The 20671-nt window shown below is 44.1% G+C and overlaps 1 protein-coding gene across 2 annotated transcripts in view; it reads right to left on the bottom strand.

Moving 5' to 3' along the window:
• Nucleotides 1–20671, bottom strand: part of rnf31 (ring finger protein 31) — a 55304-nt gene that overhangs the window by 17429 nt on the left and 17204 nt on the right. The window contains exons 5-15 of one of the 2 annotated variants that reach the window (XM_085378049.1): nucleotides 16671–16854; nucleotides 16139–16307; nucleotides 12803–12936; nucleotides 12046–12218; nucleotides 10638–10871; nucleotides 8973–9158; nucleotides 8722–8889; nucleotides 8438–8623; nucleotides 3959–4165; nucleotides 3688–3861; nucleotides 665–763 (exon numbers count right to left, since the gene is read on the bottom strand). In XM_085378049.1, coding sequence (XP_085234175.1) covers nucleotides 665–763; nucleotides 3688–3861; nucleotides 3959–4165; nucleotides 8438–8623; nucleotides 8722–8889; nucleotides 8973–9158; nucleotides 10638–10871; nucleotides 12046–12218; nucleotides 12803–12936; nucleotides 16139–16307; nucleotides 16671–16854 — 1914 coding nt within the window. The remainder of the gene's footprint in view (nucleotides 1–664; nucleotides 764–3687; nucleotides 3862–3958; nucleotides 4166–8437; nucleotides 8624–8721; nucleotides 8890–8972; nucleotides 9159–10637; nucleotides 10872–12045; nucleotides 12219–12802; nucleotides 12937–16138; nucleotides 16308–16670; nucleotides 16855–20671) is intronic. The other variant, XM_085378050.1, reaches the window with a different exon arrangement.

Raw genomic sequence — 20671 nt, 5'->3', positions numbered from 1 at the left:
TCGCTAGTGATCACGTAGCACATCATCATGTACCAGCTAGCCAAACTTCAGTAACCCTACAAACGTCACTGCTGTTTAGTTTAATGTCTTCATTTATGTTGGAAGTGATAGCAGAGCTGTACGTTTGAATTTGTTTCTGAACTCCCTCAGTCAGGACATGCTATATTGTATTTAGATGGAAGCTAGCGAGCTAACTTCCTGCTAACTTCTAACTCTGTCAAATGTCATAAATTCCGTTTTCATGGATGCCTGGATGTTAAACTCAATTGTTACACCTGGTAGAGCAGAACGCTGATCATTTTATTACAGATGGAAGAATTTAGACAATTTTTCAACTCTCAGTGATGCCGCAGTGATCGTTTGACCTATGAACCTGCAGCAGAGTTTGGGCCCAGGCACGGCTAATGACGTCAGACTTAAAGACTATAGCTTCCATCTGGGAAAAGTGAGCTCTTCACTGGTCACCAATTCAATTTCAAAGTTTGCAAAACTACTTACTGCACTATTGTTTCATATAAAGAAAATTGAATCTTTAACACATGTGAAGCATCAATAATCCAAAAACGTGTACTCAAACTTGCATCACTTTTAAATAGAAATTAAGTAATTACATTAAGTAACTTGTTCATTGAGATTTTGTTGCAAATATTGATCCTGTACTCACGTGACAGCACCAGAGAAATTTGGGGTCCTTGATTAAAGCCTGCTCTGTCAGCTTCTTGTGAAAAAGCTCGTAGACTTCTGGCTCTAGACACTCTCGCAGCTGTGAAGACCAAGTTTTAGAACGTTAACTTCACAGAATGTACATGTAAAGACTGATTTACCTGTCACGACTAGTCCTGTTCTTCCTGTAAAAACATTTGTACAGAGTAGAAGATCTCTGGAAGATCTTCACCAAGTATGGTGTCGGTCACTCTTTCCCAGGTTTTACTCATACTGCAAACAATGCGTTGTATGTTTGTCACTCTTAAATATGAACACCTTTAATAAAATAACACAAGTAAAGACAAAATGCCGTTTCTAAGTGACGTGTTTCTTATTAAGAGGAAAAAAATCCAGACATACGGCGGTGGGTGAAAAAACTCTTGCCCCCTAATAACTGGTTGAGGCAAAAACTGCAATCAGGAGTTTCAAATAAGTTGTTAGGATGCCTGGGTCGTTGTCCCAGGGTTTTTGAGTTTATTATATTATTTATTATTTCTAGTCTTGCTTTCTTTGAGTTCTGTCTTATGGTTTATGTCTGTCTTCTCTAGTTGCTCTGTCTCCCCTGTCAGCTGTATCCCCTTGTCTAGTTGGCGTCTCTGTGTATCCTTAGTTGCTATATCCCCGTGTCCAGTCAGTGTCTGTGTCTGCCCTGGTCCCACGTCTCTGTTCCCTCTGTTGCAGTGCGTGCGAGTCTGTGTCTTTAGTTCAGTTTGTGTCATGTTTCCTGTTTTATTTTGAAGGTCCTTGTCTGAGGTTAATGTATCTGGTTTTGCTTCCCCTTGTCTCGTTAGGCCTGATTTGCCCCAGCTGTGTTTCCCTCCTGTTATTCATTCCCAGATTGCTCCCTCTGTGTATTTAAGCCCTGTGTTTCTCGGTGTCTGTGTCGCGATTTACCGTTTATTTTGCTGTGTGTTCTGTCAGTCCTCTGGTTTAAGTTTAGTTTGATTTTTTCCAGTTATGTTATATTTTGAGTTTTACATTAAAGCTGTTTTGAGTTCACGACTGTCTCCGGAGTCTGCACCTTGGGTCCTATTCCTGTCTGAACACAGCCACACATAACATAACTGGCATGAGTCGTTAACAGCGCTGTGGAGGAATTTCGGCCCACTTGTCTTTGCAAAATTGTTGTAATTCAGCCAAACTGGAAGGTTTTTGAGATTGAACCTTTTTAAGGTCGTGCCATGGCATCGCAATCATGTTCAGATCAGAACAGTGACTCCAAAGTCTTCATTTTGTTTTTCTTCAGCGACTCTGAGGTGGACTTGCTGGTGTGTTTCGGATCATTGTCCTGCTGCAGAACAGAAGTGCACTTCAGCTTGAGGTCATGAACAGATGGCTGGACATTTTCCTCCAGGATGTTTTGGTAGACAGCAGAGTTCATGGTTCCATTTACCACAACAAGTCTTCAGGTCCTGAGGCAGCCCCAGACCATCACACTACCACCACCATATTTTACTGTTGGTGTAATGTTCCTTTTCTGAAATGCTGTGCTACTTTCACTCCAGATGAAATGGCACATCACACTTTCCAAAAAGTTAAAGTTTTGTCTTGTCAGTCCGGAGAATATTCATCAATCATCAAGATGTTTTCTGGCAAAACTGAGACGAGCCTTTATGTTCCTATTGAGTCAGTCCTGGTGTAACTTTGGTCAGCCGGCCACTCCTGGAAAGGTTCACCACTGTTCCATGTTTTCACCATTTCTATGTTTTTATACTTATTTTTTATACAAGAGATATCAATTACTTATGTTCTCATTTGTTCCTGAATTTCCTTGGATCACAGCAGGATGTCTGGTCCTGTTTAAGTCTTATTTAAGAGATTTCTTAAAGTGCTTTTAATTTTTAATCACTTTTTCCACACAGGGCCACAATAATAATAATAATAATTATTATTATTATTATCATAACAATAATACTAACACCCTCATTTTGTGTTTACTTGTGTCATCTTTGTCTAATATTTAAATTTGTATGATGATCTGAAATATTTCAGTGTGACAAACATACAAAAAATAGGACCTCAGGAATGAGGCAAACACCTTCTCACACCACTGTGAATAAAAACTGGTGCTGACAGTCACAATCACAGGTATTAATATAATATTAATACTTCATTTCACCCTTTGTCTCCAGTAATAGAAATATAAAGATTCCAGACCTCAACACTGATTGTAACGCACTAACTCTAACACAGGTGTTCCACAGACTGACCTGGACATGCACTGCATTAGGACATAATGATATGACCAAAATGAAAGTGATTACTACCCCTCTCTTACAATATTACTCTCATGAATGTAAAAAAATCGGAATAAAAATTAAAGTTCTGTATAATTAGTAAGCCTAGAAAAACAATATTGCAATAACTAAAGATACATGTCGTGTACATGTTCAGGTTTTTGATATTTTATGGGCAGAACTATAATCGATGACATAAATAATAATCTGAGAAAGGAATGAAAATATGTTTTACTGTTAAACAGGAGAAAAAACATAATCAGTCCCTCCAAAACTTGCAGGAAACAGCATTTTGAAACTGCTGCTCAGCAGCCTGTAATTCATTTTCAACCCAAACAGCAAAGTTAGATGTTGTTTGTCAACTGAATTTTCTGGCAACCAAACGTTTGTGTACAAGAATGTTGGTACATTAACCTCTTGTATATTTTGTACATTGTCCAAAATATTGGATTGGAAATAAACTCAAAGAAGTAGAGACACTAAATCGTACCCTGCTCAGCTAACAGCTAACAGAGTGAAGCCAATGTTCTGCTCATTAATATAACATCAAGACATTTAATCCATTTTAGAAAAGCTCTGCAGAGAAACAACAACTGAGCAAAGAAAAAACAAAAAAATGCAGTTCATTGTTTTACTGAACTGTAAGTGATGGCAGGCTTTATAGTTGTGGTTGACAAGATGACAATGTAGCAGTCAGAGAGAGGAGAGACATTCTCATTCCTTTCCCGGTTTATTTGCTTCCTACCTGGATGTCCAGGGTGGAGAAGTAGCTGTTGAGGTGTTCGGGGTCATTGATGTCAGGCTCCCAACAGACTGGACACACCATGTCTCTGATGTGTTTGTCCCTTACAGCGATGGTAAAGTGCTGCTGAAAACAACCACAGCACACAGAGCACTGACACGACGTGAGAGACTGCATCTGAGAAGGGGAGGTGGGAGGAAGTAGAAAATCAAGAAATGGAAATCATTCAGAAAATTATTTAGTGACTCAAAAGCATCTGTCAAGTAACCCTAACTTTGCTGTGAGGGAAAACCGAGAGGCAGATGGGACATTCTTTGGCGAGCACTCGCTTGATAAATTCCCTGTCGTGGGACTCTTGCACTGCCTGCACCACATCTTCTAGGGAATAGGGGGCGCTGTGCTCCAGAAGAAGCGACAGTGCCAGCTCACAGCGACCCCAGCTGGGTAGATCGTAGACTGCTAGAAGCCACCGACATACACGCTGAAAAAACAATAAAATCATGTTAAAATAGACTTCACATTTTCTACCAGTAATGCCAAACATGGTGTCTTTGTAAAGTACTGTGTAACAGTTGCAAGTCACTCCTCATTTCTGTGAAGAGAAGCCTGAAGGCTTCTCTTCACTGGCTTCCTGTTAAATCTGGAGTCTTAAATAACTAATCCCCAAAAGTGGATTTTGTTCATCTGGACGTAGCGTTTTCAGTGGGAGAAATAATTTGTTACTCATCCAAATGACTTCTTCAGTCTCAGCTGACTGATCCAGCTAAATCCAGTGGAGTGGTTTGGTTTAAACTAGATTAAAGCCAACAATGGTCTTAAAAAATTCTATATTTTAAAATAAAATGATCTCCTCCTTGAATCGCTACCTTATCGTGGTGGAGGGGTTTGTGTGTCCCAGGGATCCCAGGGGCTATGTTGTCTGGGGGCTTTTGCCCCCTGGTAGGGTCTCCCATGGCAAATTGGTCCTGGGTGAGGGACCAGACAAAGAGCGATTCAGAAGACCCTTATGAAAAGAATATCGAGGGAACAGTTTAACCTGCCCGGGATAGGGTTACCGGGGCCCCGCCCTGGAGCCAGGCCCGGGGAGGGTGCCCGAGGGCGAGCGTCTGGTGGCCGGGCCTTAGTCCATGGGGCCCGGCCGGGCACAGCCCGAAGAGGAGACATGGGCCCATCCTCCCGCAGGCCCACCACCCGCAGGAGGCGCGCCATAGGGGTCGGGTGCATTGTGTGCCGGGTGGCGGCCAGGAGCGGAGGCCCTGGCGGACTGACCCCCGGCTGCCAAGACTGGCAATAGGGACATGGAATGTCACCTCTCTGGTGGGGAAGGAGCCTGAGTTAGTGCGTGAGGTTGAGAGGTACCGGCTAGATATAGTCGGGCTCACCTCTACGCATGGCTTGGGCTCTGGAACCAGTCTCCTAGAGAGGGGCTGGACTCTGTCTCAGTCTGGAGTTGCCCCTGGTGAGAGGCGGCGGGCTGGGGTGGGTATTCTAATATCTCCTCGGCTTGCTGCCGGTACGTTGGGGTTTTTCCCGGTGGACGAGAGGGTTTGTTCCCTGCACCTTAGGGTCGGGGAACGGGTCCTGACTGTCATCTGCGCTTATGCTCCGAGTTCGGAGTACCCAGCCTTCTTAGAGTCCCTGGGGGGGGGGTGCTGGAGGGTGCTCCACCTGGAGACTCTGTTGTCCTGCTGGGAGACTTCAATGCTCACGTGGGTAACGACAGCGAGACCTGGAGGGGCGTGATTGGGAGGAACGGCCTCCCTGATCTGAACCCGAGCGGTGCTTTGTTATTGGACTTCTGTGCTAATCACAGTTTGGCCATAACGAACACCCTGTTCGAACATAAGAGTGTCCATAAGTGCACGTGGCACCAGGACGCTCTAGGCCGTAGGTCGATGATCGATTTTGTAATCGTATCACCAGACCTGCGACCATATGTTCTGGACACTCGGGTAAAGAGAGGGGCTGAGCTGTCAACTGATCACCACCTGGTGGTGAGTTGGATCAGGTGGCGGGGGAGGACGCTGGACAGACCTGGTGCACCTAAACGCGTAGTGAGGGTGTGCTGGGAACGTCTAGCAGAGGCCCCAGTCCGCGAGATCTTCAACGCACACCTCCGGCAGAGCTTCAACAGCATTCCGAGGGAGACTGGGGACATTGAGTCCGAATGGACCATGTTCAGCGTCTCCATTGCCGAAGCTGCTGCATTGAGCTGCGGCCGCAAGGTGGTTGGTGCCTGCCGTGGTGGTAATCCCCGAACCAAATGGTGGACACCAGAGGTGAAGGGAGCCACCAGGCTGAAGAAGGAGTCCTATCGGGCTTGGTTAGCCTGTGGGACTCCGGAGGCAGCCGACAGGTATCGACAGGCCAAGCGGAATGCGGCTCGGGCAGTGGCTGAAGCAAAAACTCGGGTGTGGGAGGAGTTCGGAGAGGCCATGGAAAAAGACTTTCGGACTGCCTCGAAGAGATTCTGGCAAACCGTCAGGCGTCTCAGGAGGGGAAAGCGGTGCTCTACCTGCACTGTGTATAGTGCTGGCGGAGCGCTGCTGACGTCGACTGAGAAAATTGTCAGGCGGTGGAAGGAATACTTCGAGGACCTCCTTAATCCCACTGACACGTCTTCCGAAGAGGAAGCAGAGTCTGGGGATGAGGGGAATGACCCGCCAATTTCCGGGGGCGAGGTCACTGAGGCAGTTAAACAACTCCTTGGTGGCAGAGCCCCTGGTGTTGATGAGGTCCGCCCCGAGTTCCTGAAGGCTCTGGACGTTGTAGGGCTGTCCTGGTTGACACGCCTCTGCAATGTTGCGTGGAGATCAGGGGTAGTACCTGTGGACTGGCAGACCGGGGTGGTGGTCCCCATCTTTAAGAAGGGGGACCGGAGGGTGTGTTCCAACTACAGGGGGATCACACTCCTCAGCCTCCCTGGGAAAGTCTATGCCAGGGTGCTGGAAAGGAGAGTTCGTCCGCTAGTCGAACCTCGGATACAGGAGGAACAATGCGGTTTTCGCCCTGGTCGCGGAACACTGGACCAGCTCTTTATCCTCTCGAGGATACTTGAGGGTGCATGGGAGTTTGCCCAACCAGTCTACATGTGTTTTGTGGACTTGGAGAAGGCATTCGACTGTGTCCCTCGGGGTGTCCTGTGTGAGGTGTTGCGGGAGTATGGGGTGTCTGGCCCATTGCTACGGGCCATTCGATCCCTATACAACCGTTGCAAGAGCTTGGTTTGCATTGCCGGCAATAAGTCGGACTCGTTCCCGGTGGGTGATGGGCTCCGCCAGGGCTGCCCTTTGTCTCCGGTTCTGTTCATAATTTTTATGGACAGGATTTCTAGGCGCAGCCAAGTGGCGGAGGGCTTTCGCTTTGGTGGCCTCAGAATCTCATCTCTGATTTTTGCGGATGATGTGGTTCTGTTGGCTTCATCGGGTGAGGGCCTCCAGCTCGCACTGGAACGGTTCGCAGCCGAGTGTGAAGCAGCGGGAATGAGGATCAGCACCTCCAAATCTGAGGCCATGGTTCTCAGCCGGAAAAGGGTGGAGTGCCCACTCCGGGTCGGGGATGAGTTTCTGCCCCAAGCGGAGGAGTTCAAGTATCTCGGGGTCTTGTTCGCGAGTGATGGGAGAAGGGAGCCGGAGATCGACAGACGGATTGGGGCTGCAGCTGCAGTAATGCGGACGCTGCACCGGTCCGTCGTGGTGAAGAGGGAGCTGAGTGTAAAAGCGAAGCTCTCAATTTACCGGTCGATCTACGTCCCTACCCTCACCTATGGCCACGAGCTGTGGGTAGTGACCGAAAGAACGAGATCGTGGATACAAGCGGCAGAAATGAGCTTCCTCCGAAGGGTGGCTGGCCTCTCCCTTAGAGATAGGGTGAGAAGTTCGGCCATCCGGGAGGGGCTCAGAGTAGAGCAGCTGCTGCTCCACATCGAAAGGAGCCAGCTGAGGTGGTTCGGGCATCTGGGTGAGGTGTTCCAGGCATGTCCCACCGGGAGGAGCTTGTGAATCATGATTCACGAGTCAGTAAAGTGATTCTCAAGTATTGAACGATTCGTTCATGATTCGCACGTCACTATTTGAGAGTGAGAGTGACACACCGAGAGCCGGTCTGCAGATGTCTGTGAGCACACAGAGCAGAGATCTGAGCGAGAGGGGCTGTTATTGTGTGTGTGTGGATAATAGCAAACACAGAAATTAATTTTGTTCACTCGAATCGACTTTTCTGCACTGAAAATCATTTTCTCCTCAAAATACAACATTTGCACTTGCATTTTTTTTATACATGCACTCACAATAGAGACACAAAAATAACGCTGTAGAGTTTTTCCTTCCCACTGTCACCAAGCACTACTCATAGAGGGTTTTCTCTGTATTACTGTAGGGTCTTTGGCTAACAATATAAAGCACCTTGAGGCAAATGTTGTTGTGATTTGGAGCTATATAAATGAAAGTGAACTGAACTGGACCTTAACACTGAAAATGGTCAAGAACAAGGACAGGACTGAAAATGAGCGAAATAACAGCAATGTCCAAAGAAAACCTTTAAATGGCCTTCAGAAAGACAATGACCACTTTAAAAAATGCCAAGAAATCCCGACTCCTTGGAAGCAAAATATAAAGAAATGAGGATGACCCATTTGAAAAAAACCTACAAATTCCAAAATAAAAATCCCCGGTGTGGCCATAAACTAAAGATCTGGGCTTTAAACTGGCCCCAGCGTAAACCAGTGAGTGACATCACACGGCTGTGGTTTTACCTGCTTGTCAGGATGGTGGATATCGACAGGAGGCTCAGGTTTCTCACTCCAGATGCGTTTGTGGAAGGGCTCCAGAAGTGGTCGTTGTAGCAACGCCAAGGCTCCTCTTACCTCACCACCACTCTGCCGTAAAACCTCATGACAGTGACTTTCATCACTAAAGCCGAGTGCACACAGCTCCTTTACCTGATAGGATAGAATGAAGAAATATAATTGAATGTCTACACAGAGGGTGGAGTCATGAAATATCAGGGAACAATGCTAAACGTTTGACCAAACATCACCTTGGCGAGTCGGTCTCTCAGAGCTTGTTTGGCAGCTCTCTCTGTGTCACCCCCTGCTGTAAGCCAGGCTTGTTTAGCTTCTGCTCTGGAAAGCTGGATCACACTTTCTGTTTCTGCAAGATCTACCACTTTGCCAGCCTCCTTGGTGAGATCCTGTGTTATGTTATTCTGTGTAGCAGGACAGTTTCACTTTCAGAAAACACAGAACTATAGTCAGAGTGATTTGTCAGGTTTAACAGGAGGTTACTGACTTTGTCTTCAGTTGAGGTCTTATCTGAAAATGACTGAAAGGACGATGTCGCCACCAACATCCTGATCTGGTCTAAAAGCAGGGGAAGTTCAGTCTTTAACCACTTGCAGGGCAGGATGTTGCTGTCCCCAGCTACCCTCATGCTTGTGTATACTTCCTCTGGACTCACTCCTTTCTTCTCCCCATGCTGACACAGACATGAAGATCAAACGAACTTGTGTTAAGACTAGAGATGGACCGATCCGATATTACGTATCGGTATCGGTCCGATACTGACGTCAATTACTGGATCGGATATCGGAGAAAAATAAAAAAGTGTAATCCGATCCATTAAATATCAAAAAAGCACCTCACAAAACTTGCGACATGGCGTAACTCGGCTCATAACCGTAGCACATCGCAGCAGAACGGGTCACGTGATAGAGCGGCTGTGTGTATTTGCAGCCTCGCTAGCAATCCGGCATTTCATCTCCGAGGAAGTGATCCCAGAGAGAAGTAAAGCAAGTGTGTAAGTTCATCTCTGAGTGTTTGTAAAGCATTCCAGCGTTAAGTTTAACAACCAATATATGGAGCGACTGCCTCTTCTCTCTCCTGCTGCTACTTCAATCGAAACTGATCAATGATCAGCTGATCGGCTTTTCTGTCGCGAGTCCGTCTCTCTTGTTTGTTTATTGTTCACTTTGCGCCAGAAAGAGGAAACCAGCGGCTGAACAACAGCAGCACGTTTTAGCTTGATCAGCTGTTGTTAGAATTTATTTAATATTACTTTCTACACCAGGATCTTTTTCTACACCAGGATCTTTTTCTACAGCTGACGGCTGGTAACTGTGCAGGGGCGGATCTAGCAAAGTTTAGCCAGGGGGGCCGATAGGGCATGAACAGGGAAAAGGGGGCACAAAGACATACTTTTCTTTCTTATTCTCATTTAAAATGTCGAGCTTTTAATAAATAATTATCCGAATCTTACACCCAAAGTTTTAATCTGATGTAAAATGTATAGAAGTCTATTACTGTATATAGTAACTATTAAGTCTAATATACCCTAGTAAGCTATAGTACTTTTTCCTTTGGAAAGATACCATCTGTGCAGTCTGCAGTTCTGTTAAAGAAAGATGTTGAATCTATTTAATTGTTCTTGAAAAATAATTGATTTCTGTGTATTTTTTTTTTAAACTGCATCAAATTATAGTTGTTTACGCCAATTAAGCATTATGAGGTGGGGGGTGGTTCCCTTTTTTTTTTTTTTTTTTTTGCTGGGAGTTTGCAACCCTATTAGTTAGGTTGCTTAATATTTCTGCTAAGTACTCTTCAAAATACCAGAATAGGGAGGATGGAGCAGGTTTAAGTTTATTAGATTGATCAGTTTTGCTGAACTATGAAATATTTTGGGTGCAGTGTATTTTTTACATACAGGTTTAACAGAATAGCTTTAGTGTGTTTTTTTTTTTAACTTGAGTATGAACTTATACAAAAAGCAGCAAGATATTAAAAAAACAGTTTTATTGATTAAAAAATACACTATATCGGATTCATATCGATATCGGCAGATATTCAAATTTATGATATCGGTATCGGTATCGGACATAAAAAAGTGGTATCGTGCCATCTCTAGTTAAGACATGAAAAGAATTCTGTATGCAGATATAATGACAGTACGGTGACTTGCTCTGATTAGTTGAATCAGCTTTAGCCCCTCCTCCTTTATCAAATTCTGCCTCCAGGAGTCCAGATCTTCAGGAGCAGGTTCCTTCGGTTTGATCGGCAGAGCAGGGACACGTCTAACAGGAGAGGGAGGGCGGAGCTTCACTGGCAGCGGTGCAGGCTCTGGGCGAGCCAGGTCACACATCTCACACACCATAGCCGGAGAGTAGTTCAGATATGTGCAGAACTGACACACCCACTGGAGCAGAGTTACAGGAAGAGAGTCACTAACCACGGTGAACCATACTTGCCAACCTTGAGACCTCAGAATTAGGGAGACATTGGGGAGGGGGGCGTATATATATATATAAAAAACATGAATTTTACAGTGTTTATTTAACGGAGAAAATAACTTAAATAAGTTAAAAATAATTTTAAGTTATCTTAAGTGACTTATATATCATGTTTAACCTGAGTAGACCGCGGGGGGTCTGAAAACGATGTGCTGGGAGTTTGCTGTTCTCTCCGGCTCAGATATTTGAAGTTTACTCAGCTACATTCTCGCCTGAAAATATGTTAAAAGTTTATTTTACGACCCAGAAAGAGTAACAAGAGTAATATTGAAACTAAGTCGCTGCCGCCATTGTTGGAAATCGGAATTGGAATTGGCTGGACCGCACTATGAAATCTGGGATATGGTTTTTTAATTTTGTTGTCCCGGTGGAAAATCGGGAGGAATGGTGGCTTGGGGAAATTTTTGGGAGGGGCACTGATATTCAGGATTCTCCCAGAAAAATCGGGAGGGTTGGCATGTATGCGGTGAACAGCCACAGCATTAAACGGCTGATGAAGAGTTATGATCAGGAACGATAATCATATCTAACTCACACTATTAAAGCCTCAAAATTACAACCGTAAACCTGACAGTGATCACTCACCTCTGTACATGTAAATTATTGTACTGTAGTGTAGGTCTCGGTACAGGCATGAAATGTGGGGCCTGCCTGGAAGCCCCACTATGGGGCCTGGGTGGGGCCCCTGTAGGGAAGCTCCTGTCTACAGTATGAGCATGTGGCACTTCATACTGGCATACTGGGGTGGCTGTAGCTCAGGAGGTACAGCAGGTCATCTACTGATCGCAAGGTTGGTGGTTTGATATTTGATGAATAAATTGGAGTCCTCATCATGTCATGTGATTTTCTGGCTTTCTTTCTATTATTGTAGGGTCTTGGCCAACATAAAGAGCCTCTAGGCAACTGCTGTTGTGATTTGGCACTATAAAAAAATGAATCCTTAAACAGATGTGACTTAAACCACTGCAGCGCAGTACCTTTAATAATTACAGCATGCTCTAATCGCTGTAATGAAATGTTATTAGCAACAGATAGCTAGCAGGATGAGCGCAGAAATGTGACCACACTCACACACCTAACCTGACTGTCAGGGTCACCGGGCATCCCCAATACTGGTGCTGGAGGTCTGGGTGGGGTTATGGGTGGGTGCGACGGGGTCACTGGAGGTCGCGTCGCCAAACGAGGTCGTTCACAAACCTCACACAGAATACTACTGGCTGCATTCACCATAGTGCAGCTCTTACACTGCCACTCTAAAAAAACAGCGACAAACGTTATTACTCAAACTGAGCTTTACAACAAAATTCTTACAGAAGCCTTTGTGAGAATTACTCTGTTACAAAGGAAAAAAATGATCACGACAAATAATGGAGGTTTTTAATACACACTAAACATAAACAGATCTACATGTAGATCTTATGTGTAGTTTTTATGAATATTTTATGTTCTTTATGAATACTAACTAAGATAATGACAACATAGTATAATAATAATAATGGCGTTTTCCTGCTTCAACAAGTCGTAGATTACTTGTTTATGTTCTGCCCGACAACTCGGATCAGAACTGCCAGCAGGGAGGCTGCAGAGCGCACCCTGGTGGACAAAAACTATGTTATAATAACACTGGTAACATGGTTGAAGGAGGTTTCCTCTATGCAGTTACTAATATATTGACTATTGGCCGGGCTATGGTTCAAACCAAGAAGCTCCATGTCATTTGGAAACAGTGCAGCACTGTGCCAGCCATCAGTTTCTATGTTGAGGAAAAAAACCCAGAAAAATAAAAGATAACAACATGCTATTGCTAGAGCCTGAGATACACCAAAGGATAACAGACCGATGATAGTAGCAGGCTGACATTCCTCTTCTTTAGAGCCAAGGGGTTCCAAGCGAGGCTGCTCACACTCGTCACAGAGCACATCCTGGATAGAGTTGACTTTAGTGCAGTGAAGGCAACGCCAGGTGGAAGAACTTGAAAAGTAAAAAGATCTAGTTTAGGATGAAAAAAGTTAAACCAGCAATAGTCGTATATATGTATGTGTATATATATGTATATATATATATATATATATATATATATATATATATATATATAGTCGAGATGAAATATTATTTTACATCCATAATCCTTATTATTGCTGTTGCATCATTTATGATTTATCATTATTGTCATTTCATGGACACATTTATTGAAACTGGTGAGGTTATAGTAAAGTCTGTATTTCAGGTGTTAGCATAAGCACATAATAATCTTTCATTGCAGGGGCAACTGTAATCATGTTATACACATATTGCATAATTAAAGGGTTGAAGCTCGGTCAAGTTAATTAATGGTTTGAAGCTACGGGCAGCGCAATGTCTGGCCGATCAGTGGAGCAAAGTTCAGCTATTGAAAGGTTGCCTACATGTTTACAGTATAATTTACTACATATTGCCTGTGTGCATTCAGCAGGCTGCACTGGAGTTTGCCTGGTCACAGATGACGTAGAGGGGGGTCGTGCACTTAGATTAACGACACAGACACATAGCCTGTCTGGGTAAACTGACTGCAAGTGTTGTTTAAGTCTGGACAAGTAGAATAAGTCTGGACAAGTAGAATAACAGGATGCATCTGGAGGAACTGAAAGAGGAACTGTTCTGTTTTAGTGACGCGAGGTACTGGTCATCATAAGTATAAATCACCTCCACAGGACAAGACTCAGCAGTCCATCTGCATCTTAAGGATAAAGGACACTCTTTGAGGATGCCAATGTTCACATTTTGGACAGAGAGGACAGATGGTTTGAAAGAGGAGTGAAAGAAGCCATCTATGTCCACTGTGAGCGACCATCTTTGAACAGAGGCGGGGGTTTACGACACCAACTCTCTGCCATCTATAATCCAGTTTTGAGATCCCTTCCCAGACGCCTTAACGCCCACTCACATCCTGGGCCATCTGACCTCAGGAATTCGCATGATAAGGTGGGGCCAGGTTTCACAATGAACACACCCGAAACTCTGGCTGATTGGGACCCACACCCAGTTTCACACCTTGGCTCAGGCGATTAGAGGATCATCAGGGGGTCCTTTTGTCCCTCTGTGGGGGGAAACTCCCACTAGGTTTATATCTGGGACTCTCCACCATTTGACCTTAGAACTGAAGAAGCTTCTCGGATGAGAGGTGAAACGTCTTAAGCAACTTAAAGAAGTCCAGACGCTTTTCTTTGCAAGCTCCTTTGACTACGATGACCTGGATGACTGAGAACCTTCACAGACACAAGTATAAATATTACACCCACCTATTGTAAGGGGAGATGGAGCTTGATGTTTTGCAGAGCCTATCTTCACCACATATATGTGTTTTAATAAAATAATTTGTGTTGACCCACTATGGACTTTCAGTCGTATGTCTCTTCCTCAAAATTCGAACCGCGACAATATATATATATATATATATATATATATATATATATATATATATATATATATATACACACACACACACAGTGGGGCAAAAAAGTATTTAGTCAGCCACCGATTGTGCAAGTTCCCCCACCTAAAATGATGACAGAGGTCAGTAATTTGCACCAGAGGTACACTTCAACTGTGAGAGACAGAATGTGAAAAAAAAATCCATGAATCCACATGGTAGGATTTGTAAAGAATTTATTCGTAAATCAGGGTGGAAAATAAGTATTTGGTCAATAACAAAAATACAACTCAATACTTTGTAACATAACCTTTGTTGGCAATAACAGAGGTCAAACGTTTACTATAGGTCTTTACCAGGTTTGCACACACAGTAGCTGGTATTTTGGCCCATTCCTCCATGCAGATCTTCTCGAGAGCAGTGATGTTTTGGGGCTGTCGCCGAGCAACACGGACTTTCAACTCCCGCCACAGATTTTCTATGGGGTTGAGGTCTGGAGACTGGCTAGGCCACTCCAGGACTTTCAAATGCTTCTTACGGAGCCACTCCTTTGTTGCCCGGGCGGTGTGTTTTGGATCATTGTCATGTTGGAAGACCCAGCCTCGTTTCATCTTCAAAGTTCTCACTGATGGAAGGAGGTTTTGGCTCAAAATCTCACGATACATGGCCCCATTCATTCTGTCCTTAACACGGATCAGTCGTCCTGTCCCCTTGGCAGAAAAACAGCCCCATAGCATGATGTTTCCACCCCCACGCTTCACAGTAGGTATGGTGTTCTTGGGATGCAACTCAGTATTCTTCTTCCTCCAAACACGACGAGTTGAGTTTATACCAAAAAGTTCTACTTTGGTTTCATCTGACCACATGACATTCTCCCAATCCTCTGCTGTATCATCCATGTGCTCTCCGGCAAACTTCAGACGGGCCTGGACATGCACTGGCTTCAGCAGCGGAACACGTCTGGCACTGCGGGATTTGATTCCCTGCCGTTGTAGTGTGTTACTGATGGTGACCTTTGTTACTTTGGTCCCAGCTCTCTGCAGGTCATTCACCAGGTCCCCCCGTGTGGTTCTGGGATCTTTGCTCACCGTTCTCATGATCATTTTGACCCCACGGGATGAGATCTTGCGTGGAGCCCCAGATCGAGGGAGATTATCAGTGGTCTTGTATGTCTTCCATTTTCTGATGATTGCTCCCACAGTTGATTTTTTCACACCAAGCTGCTTGCCTATTGTAGATTCACTCTTCCCAGTCTGGTGCAGGTCTACAATACTTTTCCTGGTGTCCTTCGAAAGCTCTTTGGTCTTGGCCATGGCGGAGTTTGGAGTCTGACTGTTCGAGGCTGTGGACAGGTGTCTTTTATACAGATGATGAGTTCAAACAGGTGCCATTCATACAGGTAACGAGTGGGGGACAGAAAAGCTTCTTACAGAAGACGTTACAGGTCTGTGAGAGCCAGAGATTTTCCTTGTTTGAGGTGACCAAATACTTATTTTCCACCCTGATTTACCAATAAATTCTTTACAAATCCTACCATGTGGATTCATGGCTTTTTTTTTCACATTCTGTCTCTCACAGTTGAAGTGTACCTCTGGTGCAAATTACTGACCTCTGTCATCATCTTAAGTGGGGGAACTTGCACAATCGGTGGCTGACTAAATACTTTTTATATATATATATACACACATATATAGTTGTAAATTCTGAGGATTACTGCACCCTTGTAAGACAAAGTACATTTTGCCAAGAACTGCTTATCCTGACCCTTCATTGCTCCTGTTTTTGGATGAAGTTGATGACGTGACAGCTGTTCGATGGTGGTTGGCTCTCTCAGGGTAGGAGTGATACAGTCTGTCACAGTCTGAGCACAGCCCCTGGAGGCAGGTGAGGCAGTGGGCTGAGATGCGAAATATTCCGCAAATAGCGCAGTTCTCTGTGAAACAAAACAACAATGACACAACACTGCTTTCTGCTATAATTTGTACCCACTCACAGCAAAGATTCACCATTGTTTTGCAATGTAGCACATGATACGCTGTTAAATCTAGACTTAGAAAGTGTAAAAATACAACGTAAAAATTCATAATAACTGGAATCTTTCCTTCCAGAAGTTGAGGCTCAATTCGCACATCTGGCCTTCAGGGTAAATGGACTGCTTTTCTAGGCCTACAGACTGAAGCTATATTTCCAAATCATATGTCACACACTCACATCCACATTATGATGACACATTGATGGAAGTTGAGTGTCTTTAGCATCAAGACTGAGGAAGTCAGACATCAATTTGTCAGCTAACCTGGATGTTTGCTTGAGAAGGTGGAAAAGACCTGAATGGACCTGAGGCTTTGGTTGTTGGCAGAGAGCGAGTGGCTGCGGTTGCTCTCCCTGGAGGATCGACGGTATAGGGAAAAAGCTAGAGACTTGGTCTGGCTGTCTGCATGGCGTGACGAGATCACAGCATCAGTGTTGAGTCCCACATCCTAAGAAAAGAGAAAAGTGGCTGAACGCTGGCTTTAAAACTAGAGATGGTTCACTGATGGTCTGATAGTATATTAATATCAACATGGCTTCATTAAAAATGCAATCATAAAGACAACGTATGTAGATAATAAGAGGATGCCAATAAAGCTGGAAATCTGAAAGTCTCTATTTAAACTGTGGATGTATGGACAGAATTCCACCCCTCACTTGTGAACAAGACCCCAAGTTTGTCTAGGGAGCTTGGGAAGAAAAGCGTCTGGAAGTTTCTTGAAGATGTGTCAGCTCTCATCCGAGAAGCTTCTTCAGTTCTAAGAGGAGTTGGCGGAGAGTCACAGATTTTTAGCCCTACTGGGAGTGTCTGTAAGAGGGCCGTGGATCCCGTATTGTTCCTCTGCCTAATGATGGTCGTTCATCTTTGAACAGAGGCTTACGACACCAACTGTCTGTCATTTTGGATTATAGCCCACTCACATCTTGGGCCATTTCATCTCAGTACCACAATAGGGTGGGGCAGGGTCTCACAATGGGTTCACCTGAAACCTTAGTTAAAATGCAGGAGTTAACAGACACCCATTTTCACACCTAGGCAGAGGTGGTCCTCGACCCTCTTAGGGATACTCCCAATAGGTCTTAAAAATCTGGGACTTTCCACCAAATGCTCTTAGAACTGAAGAAGCTTCTCGATGAGAGGTGAAACATCTTCAAGAAACTTAAAGAAGTCCAGACGCTTTTCTTTCCAACATACCACGATGACCTGGATGACTGAGAACCTTCACAGACAAGACCCCAAGATGCCTAAACTCTCTCATTTGGGGCAGCAAGTCCCTGCCCTGGCTAATTCTAATGCTAATTCTCATATCGAACACTATCGAAGCTGAAAATCTCCACTTGAGAAAGCCAAAAAAGCCAACTGTTTCAAAACCACAAAAGAGCAAAATAATTATTAATTGTGGACTATAAACATTAGGTCACTCTGTTTCCATTTGTAAAAAATTAACAATTGATCAAAACCTGGTTACAGGAGCAGGTATTAAGGTTCAACATACCCAAGTCAGTCAAAATATTGGTAAAGTTTATTTGAAGGTTTATTTGAAGAGTGTAAGTCAGCATTTAAAGGCAAGAGTGAAACTAATGACTAATCTGACAGAGGACTCATCTCTGTGCTTGTCCTGTTAGACAAACGTATAGCCACATCGACCCACAGTACAATTACACCCAGCCCGAATAATTATATTATATCATTTCAATAATTTCAAATGTCAATTATTAATGGCCTGTTGGTATATGGCATCCGAATCTTCAGCCCTGCTGAGAATCTATGTAGCCGGGGTCAGACTTCATTTTCATGAGCACATAATGCGGCCAATCACATTAAAAAGACTGAGTGGGATCATACCACGATGTGAAAGAAGGAAGGTGGGCAGACGTCCTGGAGACAGCAAGTGTAACGGTACAGGCTGGGTACGCCGAGAGACATGGGAGAGGGATTTGAATGCAAGCATCTCAGGGAAAAATGAGCAGCATCTGGCCGCATTTCAATGATACTGGAGACTACAAAGCTGAGTGCAGAATTTATAAAATTAGGAGCTGGCTTAAGTAATACATGTTTTTATTTCCACCGTGGAGGACAAAAAGGTTTCAAAGTTGCCGGGCCTTAAACCTCCTGTGTGTTCTCCCTACTAGTATGAAATGCATCAAAACAAGGCTTTTATGAAAACACTGAATAAAAATTGCTTCCGTGAAAAAAATCAAAATTTACAGTTCAGTATTCAATATTACATAAACTACATACAAAGTGTCTTTGATTGGCAGAGATGCAGAAATGTGTGCATGTACCACAGAGCCATGGCTCAGTGTCCTAGTATCTAAGTACTCCGACTTCAATGTGTTCATGAAGCCATTTACAATTCTTGTTTGAGCTGCTGCTCACCACAAGCAAGCGCAGGCATACATTTTGGACTTTTCACAAGTCTTACAGCTTTTCCTACTGATACAAACTTCCCTTATAGCCATGCATACTACACAAAGTAATTAAGCAATAAACAGTAAAATAACAGAAACCTTCCTGTTTCTATTTTCTACTACAGAAATTTTAGTTTTGATTAGTAAGGTACCAACCTTAGGATTAGTAGATGACCTGATCTACCTCCTGAGTTACAGCCACGCCTTAAAAATCTGACAAATATGGTGTCTAATCAGGATGGCATTAACTTGGATTCTAGTAACACTGTGAGGAATCCTGGAGTAGTTTTGACCAGGATATGTCCTTCAATGTGAACATTAAACAAATATGTAGGACTGCTTTCTTTAATCAGCACAGGGCAGGGATAGCTCAGTAGGTAGAGTGGTGGCCCTCAATCCATTTTGGACAGAGAGGACAGATGGTTTGAAAGAGGAGTGAAAGAAGCCATCTATGTCCACTGTGAGCGACCATCTTTGAACAGAGGCGGGGTTTACGACACCAACTCTCTGCCATCTATAATCCAGTTTTGAGATCCCTTCCCAGACGCCTTAACGCCCACTCACATCCTGGGCCATCTGACCTCAGGAATTCGCATGATAAGGTGGGGCCAGGTTTCACAATGAACACACCCGAAACTCTGGCTGATTGGGACCCACACCCAGTTTCACACCTTGGCTCAGGCGATTAGAGGATCATCAGGGGTCCTTTTGTCCCTCTGTGGGGGGTCACTCCCACTAGGTTTAAATCTGGGACTCTCCACCATTTGACCTTAGAACTGAAGAAGCTTCTCGGATGAGAGGTGAAACGTCTTCAAGCAACTTAAAGAAGTCCAGACGCTTTTCTTTGCAAGCTCCTTTGACTACAATGACCTGGATGACTGAGAACCTTCACAGACAAAGAGGGAGCATATTTCACCCATACTGGCTTCTCTTCGATGGCTCCCTGTTACATCAAGAATTGAATTTAACCCTTGTGTTGTCCTTGGGACATTTTTGTCCCTGAGGTGTAAGGAAATCGGGAGGACATTATGAGGGTTACATTCACCACACGTGAATTTGTTTAGTATGTAAAAGATGGATGAAGCCACTGTGATGTCATCCAGTGGTCTTTGGACTGTTTGTTTTATGGAGATAACTGTTTAATCTCGGTTTGCTGCTTCATTTGGTCCCATTTCCTTAACCCTCACAATGTCCTCCTGATTTCCATACACTTGTGGTCCTCAGGGACAAAAGGACAACACAGGGGTTAAGTAAATAAGTGATTTATTAAACGATGAAATACAGATTTAAACAGTTTAGTGGGGATGGGATAAAGTAAAGAGATGCACCTGAAGCTAGGCGAGTGGCTCCAGCAGATCCCAGGAACAACATCTGAGATCTCTGTCCACAAGAGCACAGTCCATTAACAGCAAAGATACTGCTCAGGACCCTCAAGCTCCCAGGCCTCTCGGAAAGGACCCCCAAAAGACCAAAGGATAGATAGAATGTATATAAAAAGCATGACATTAAGAAGTGCAAGTTGAAATTGCAGGAAGTAATTTCAACATTAGTGGATGGAGACAGGGTGGGTTTAATGTGTGTGGGAGCAGAGGGTCTCTGAGGTGTGCTTATTGTTGTTGGTGACTACTCTACTGTGATTATTATTATTTTAATGTGAGAAAGTGGTTTATGGAAGTTATATAGTGATGTATTAGCAAATGTGAGGAGTTCAAGAGATTAAAAAGAAGTAGCTGGTTCCTTATCACAGCATGAAGCGCTCCCAGTATGGAAAGTCATCATGTTTATAGAGGGTCATCTATTCTATAGGGAGTGCACAGTGTGGCGTAGGTCAGCACAATCTTAACTAAAAGGTCA

The sequence above is a fragment of the Diplotaxodon limnothrissa genome, linkage group LG18 (assembly GCF_057381915.1).
Source record: "Diplotaxodon limnothrissa isolate DT_005_m linkage group LG18, D_limnothrissa_male_GT1.1, whole genome shotgun sequence".
Taxonomy (NCBI): Eukaryota; Metazoa; Chordata; class Actinopteri; order Cichliformes; family Cichlidae; genus Diplotaxodon; species Diplotaxodon limnothrissa.
The sequence above is the reverse complement of the archived record's forward strand: the minus strand, read 5'-3'. Positions and strand labels throughout refer to the sequence as shown.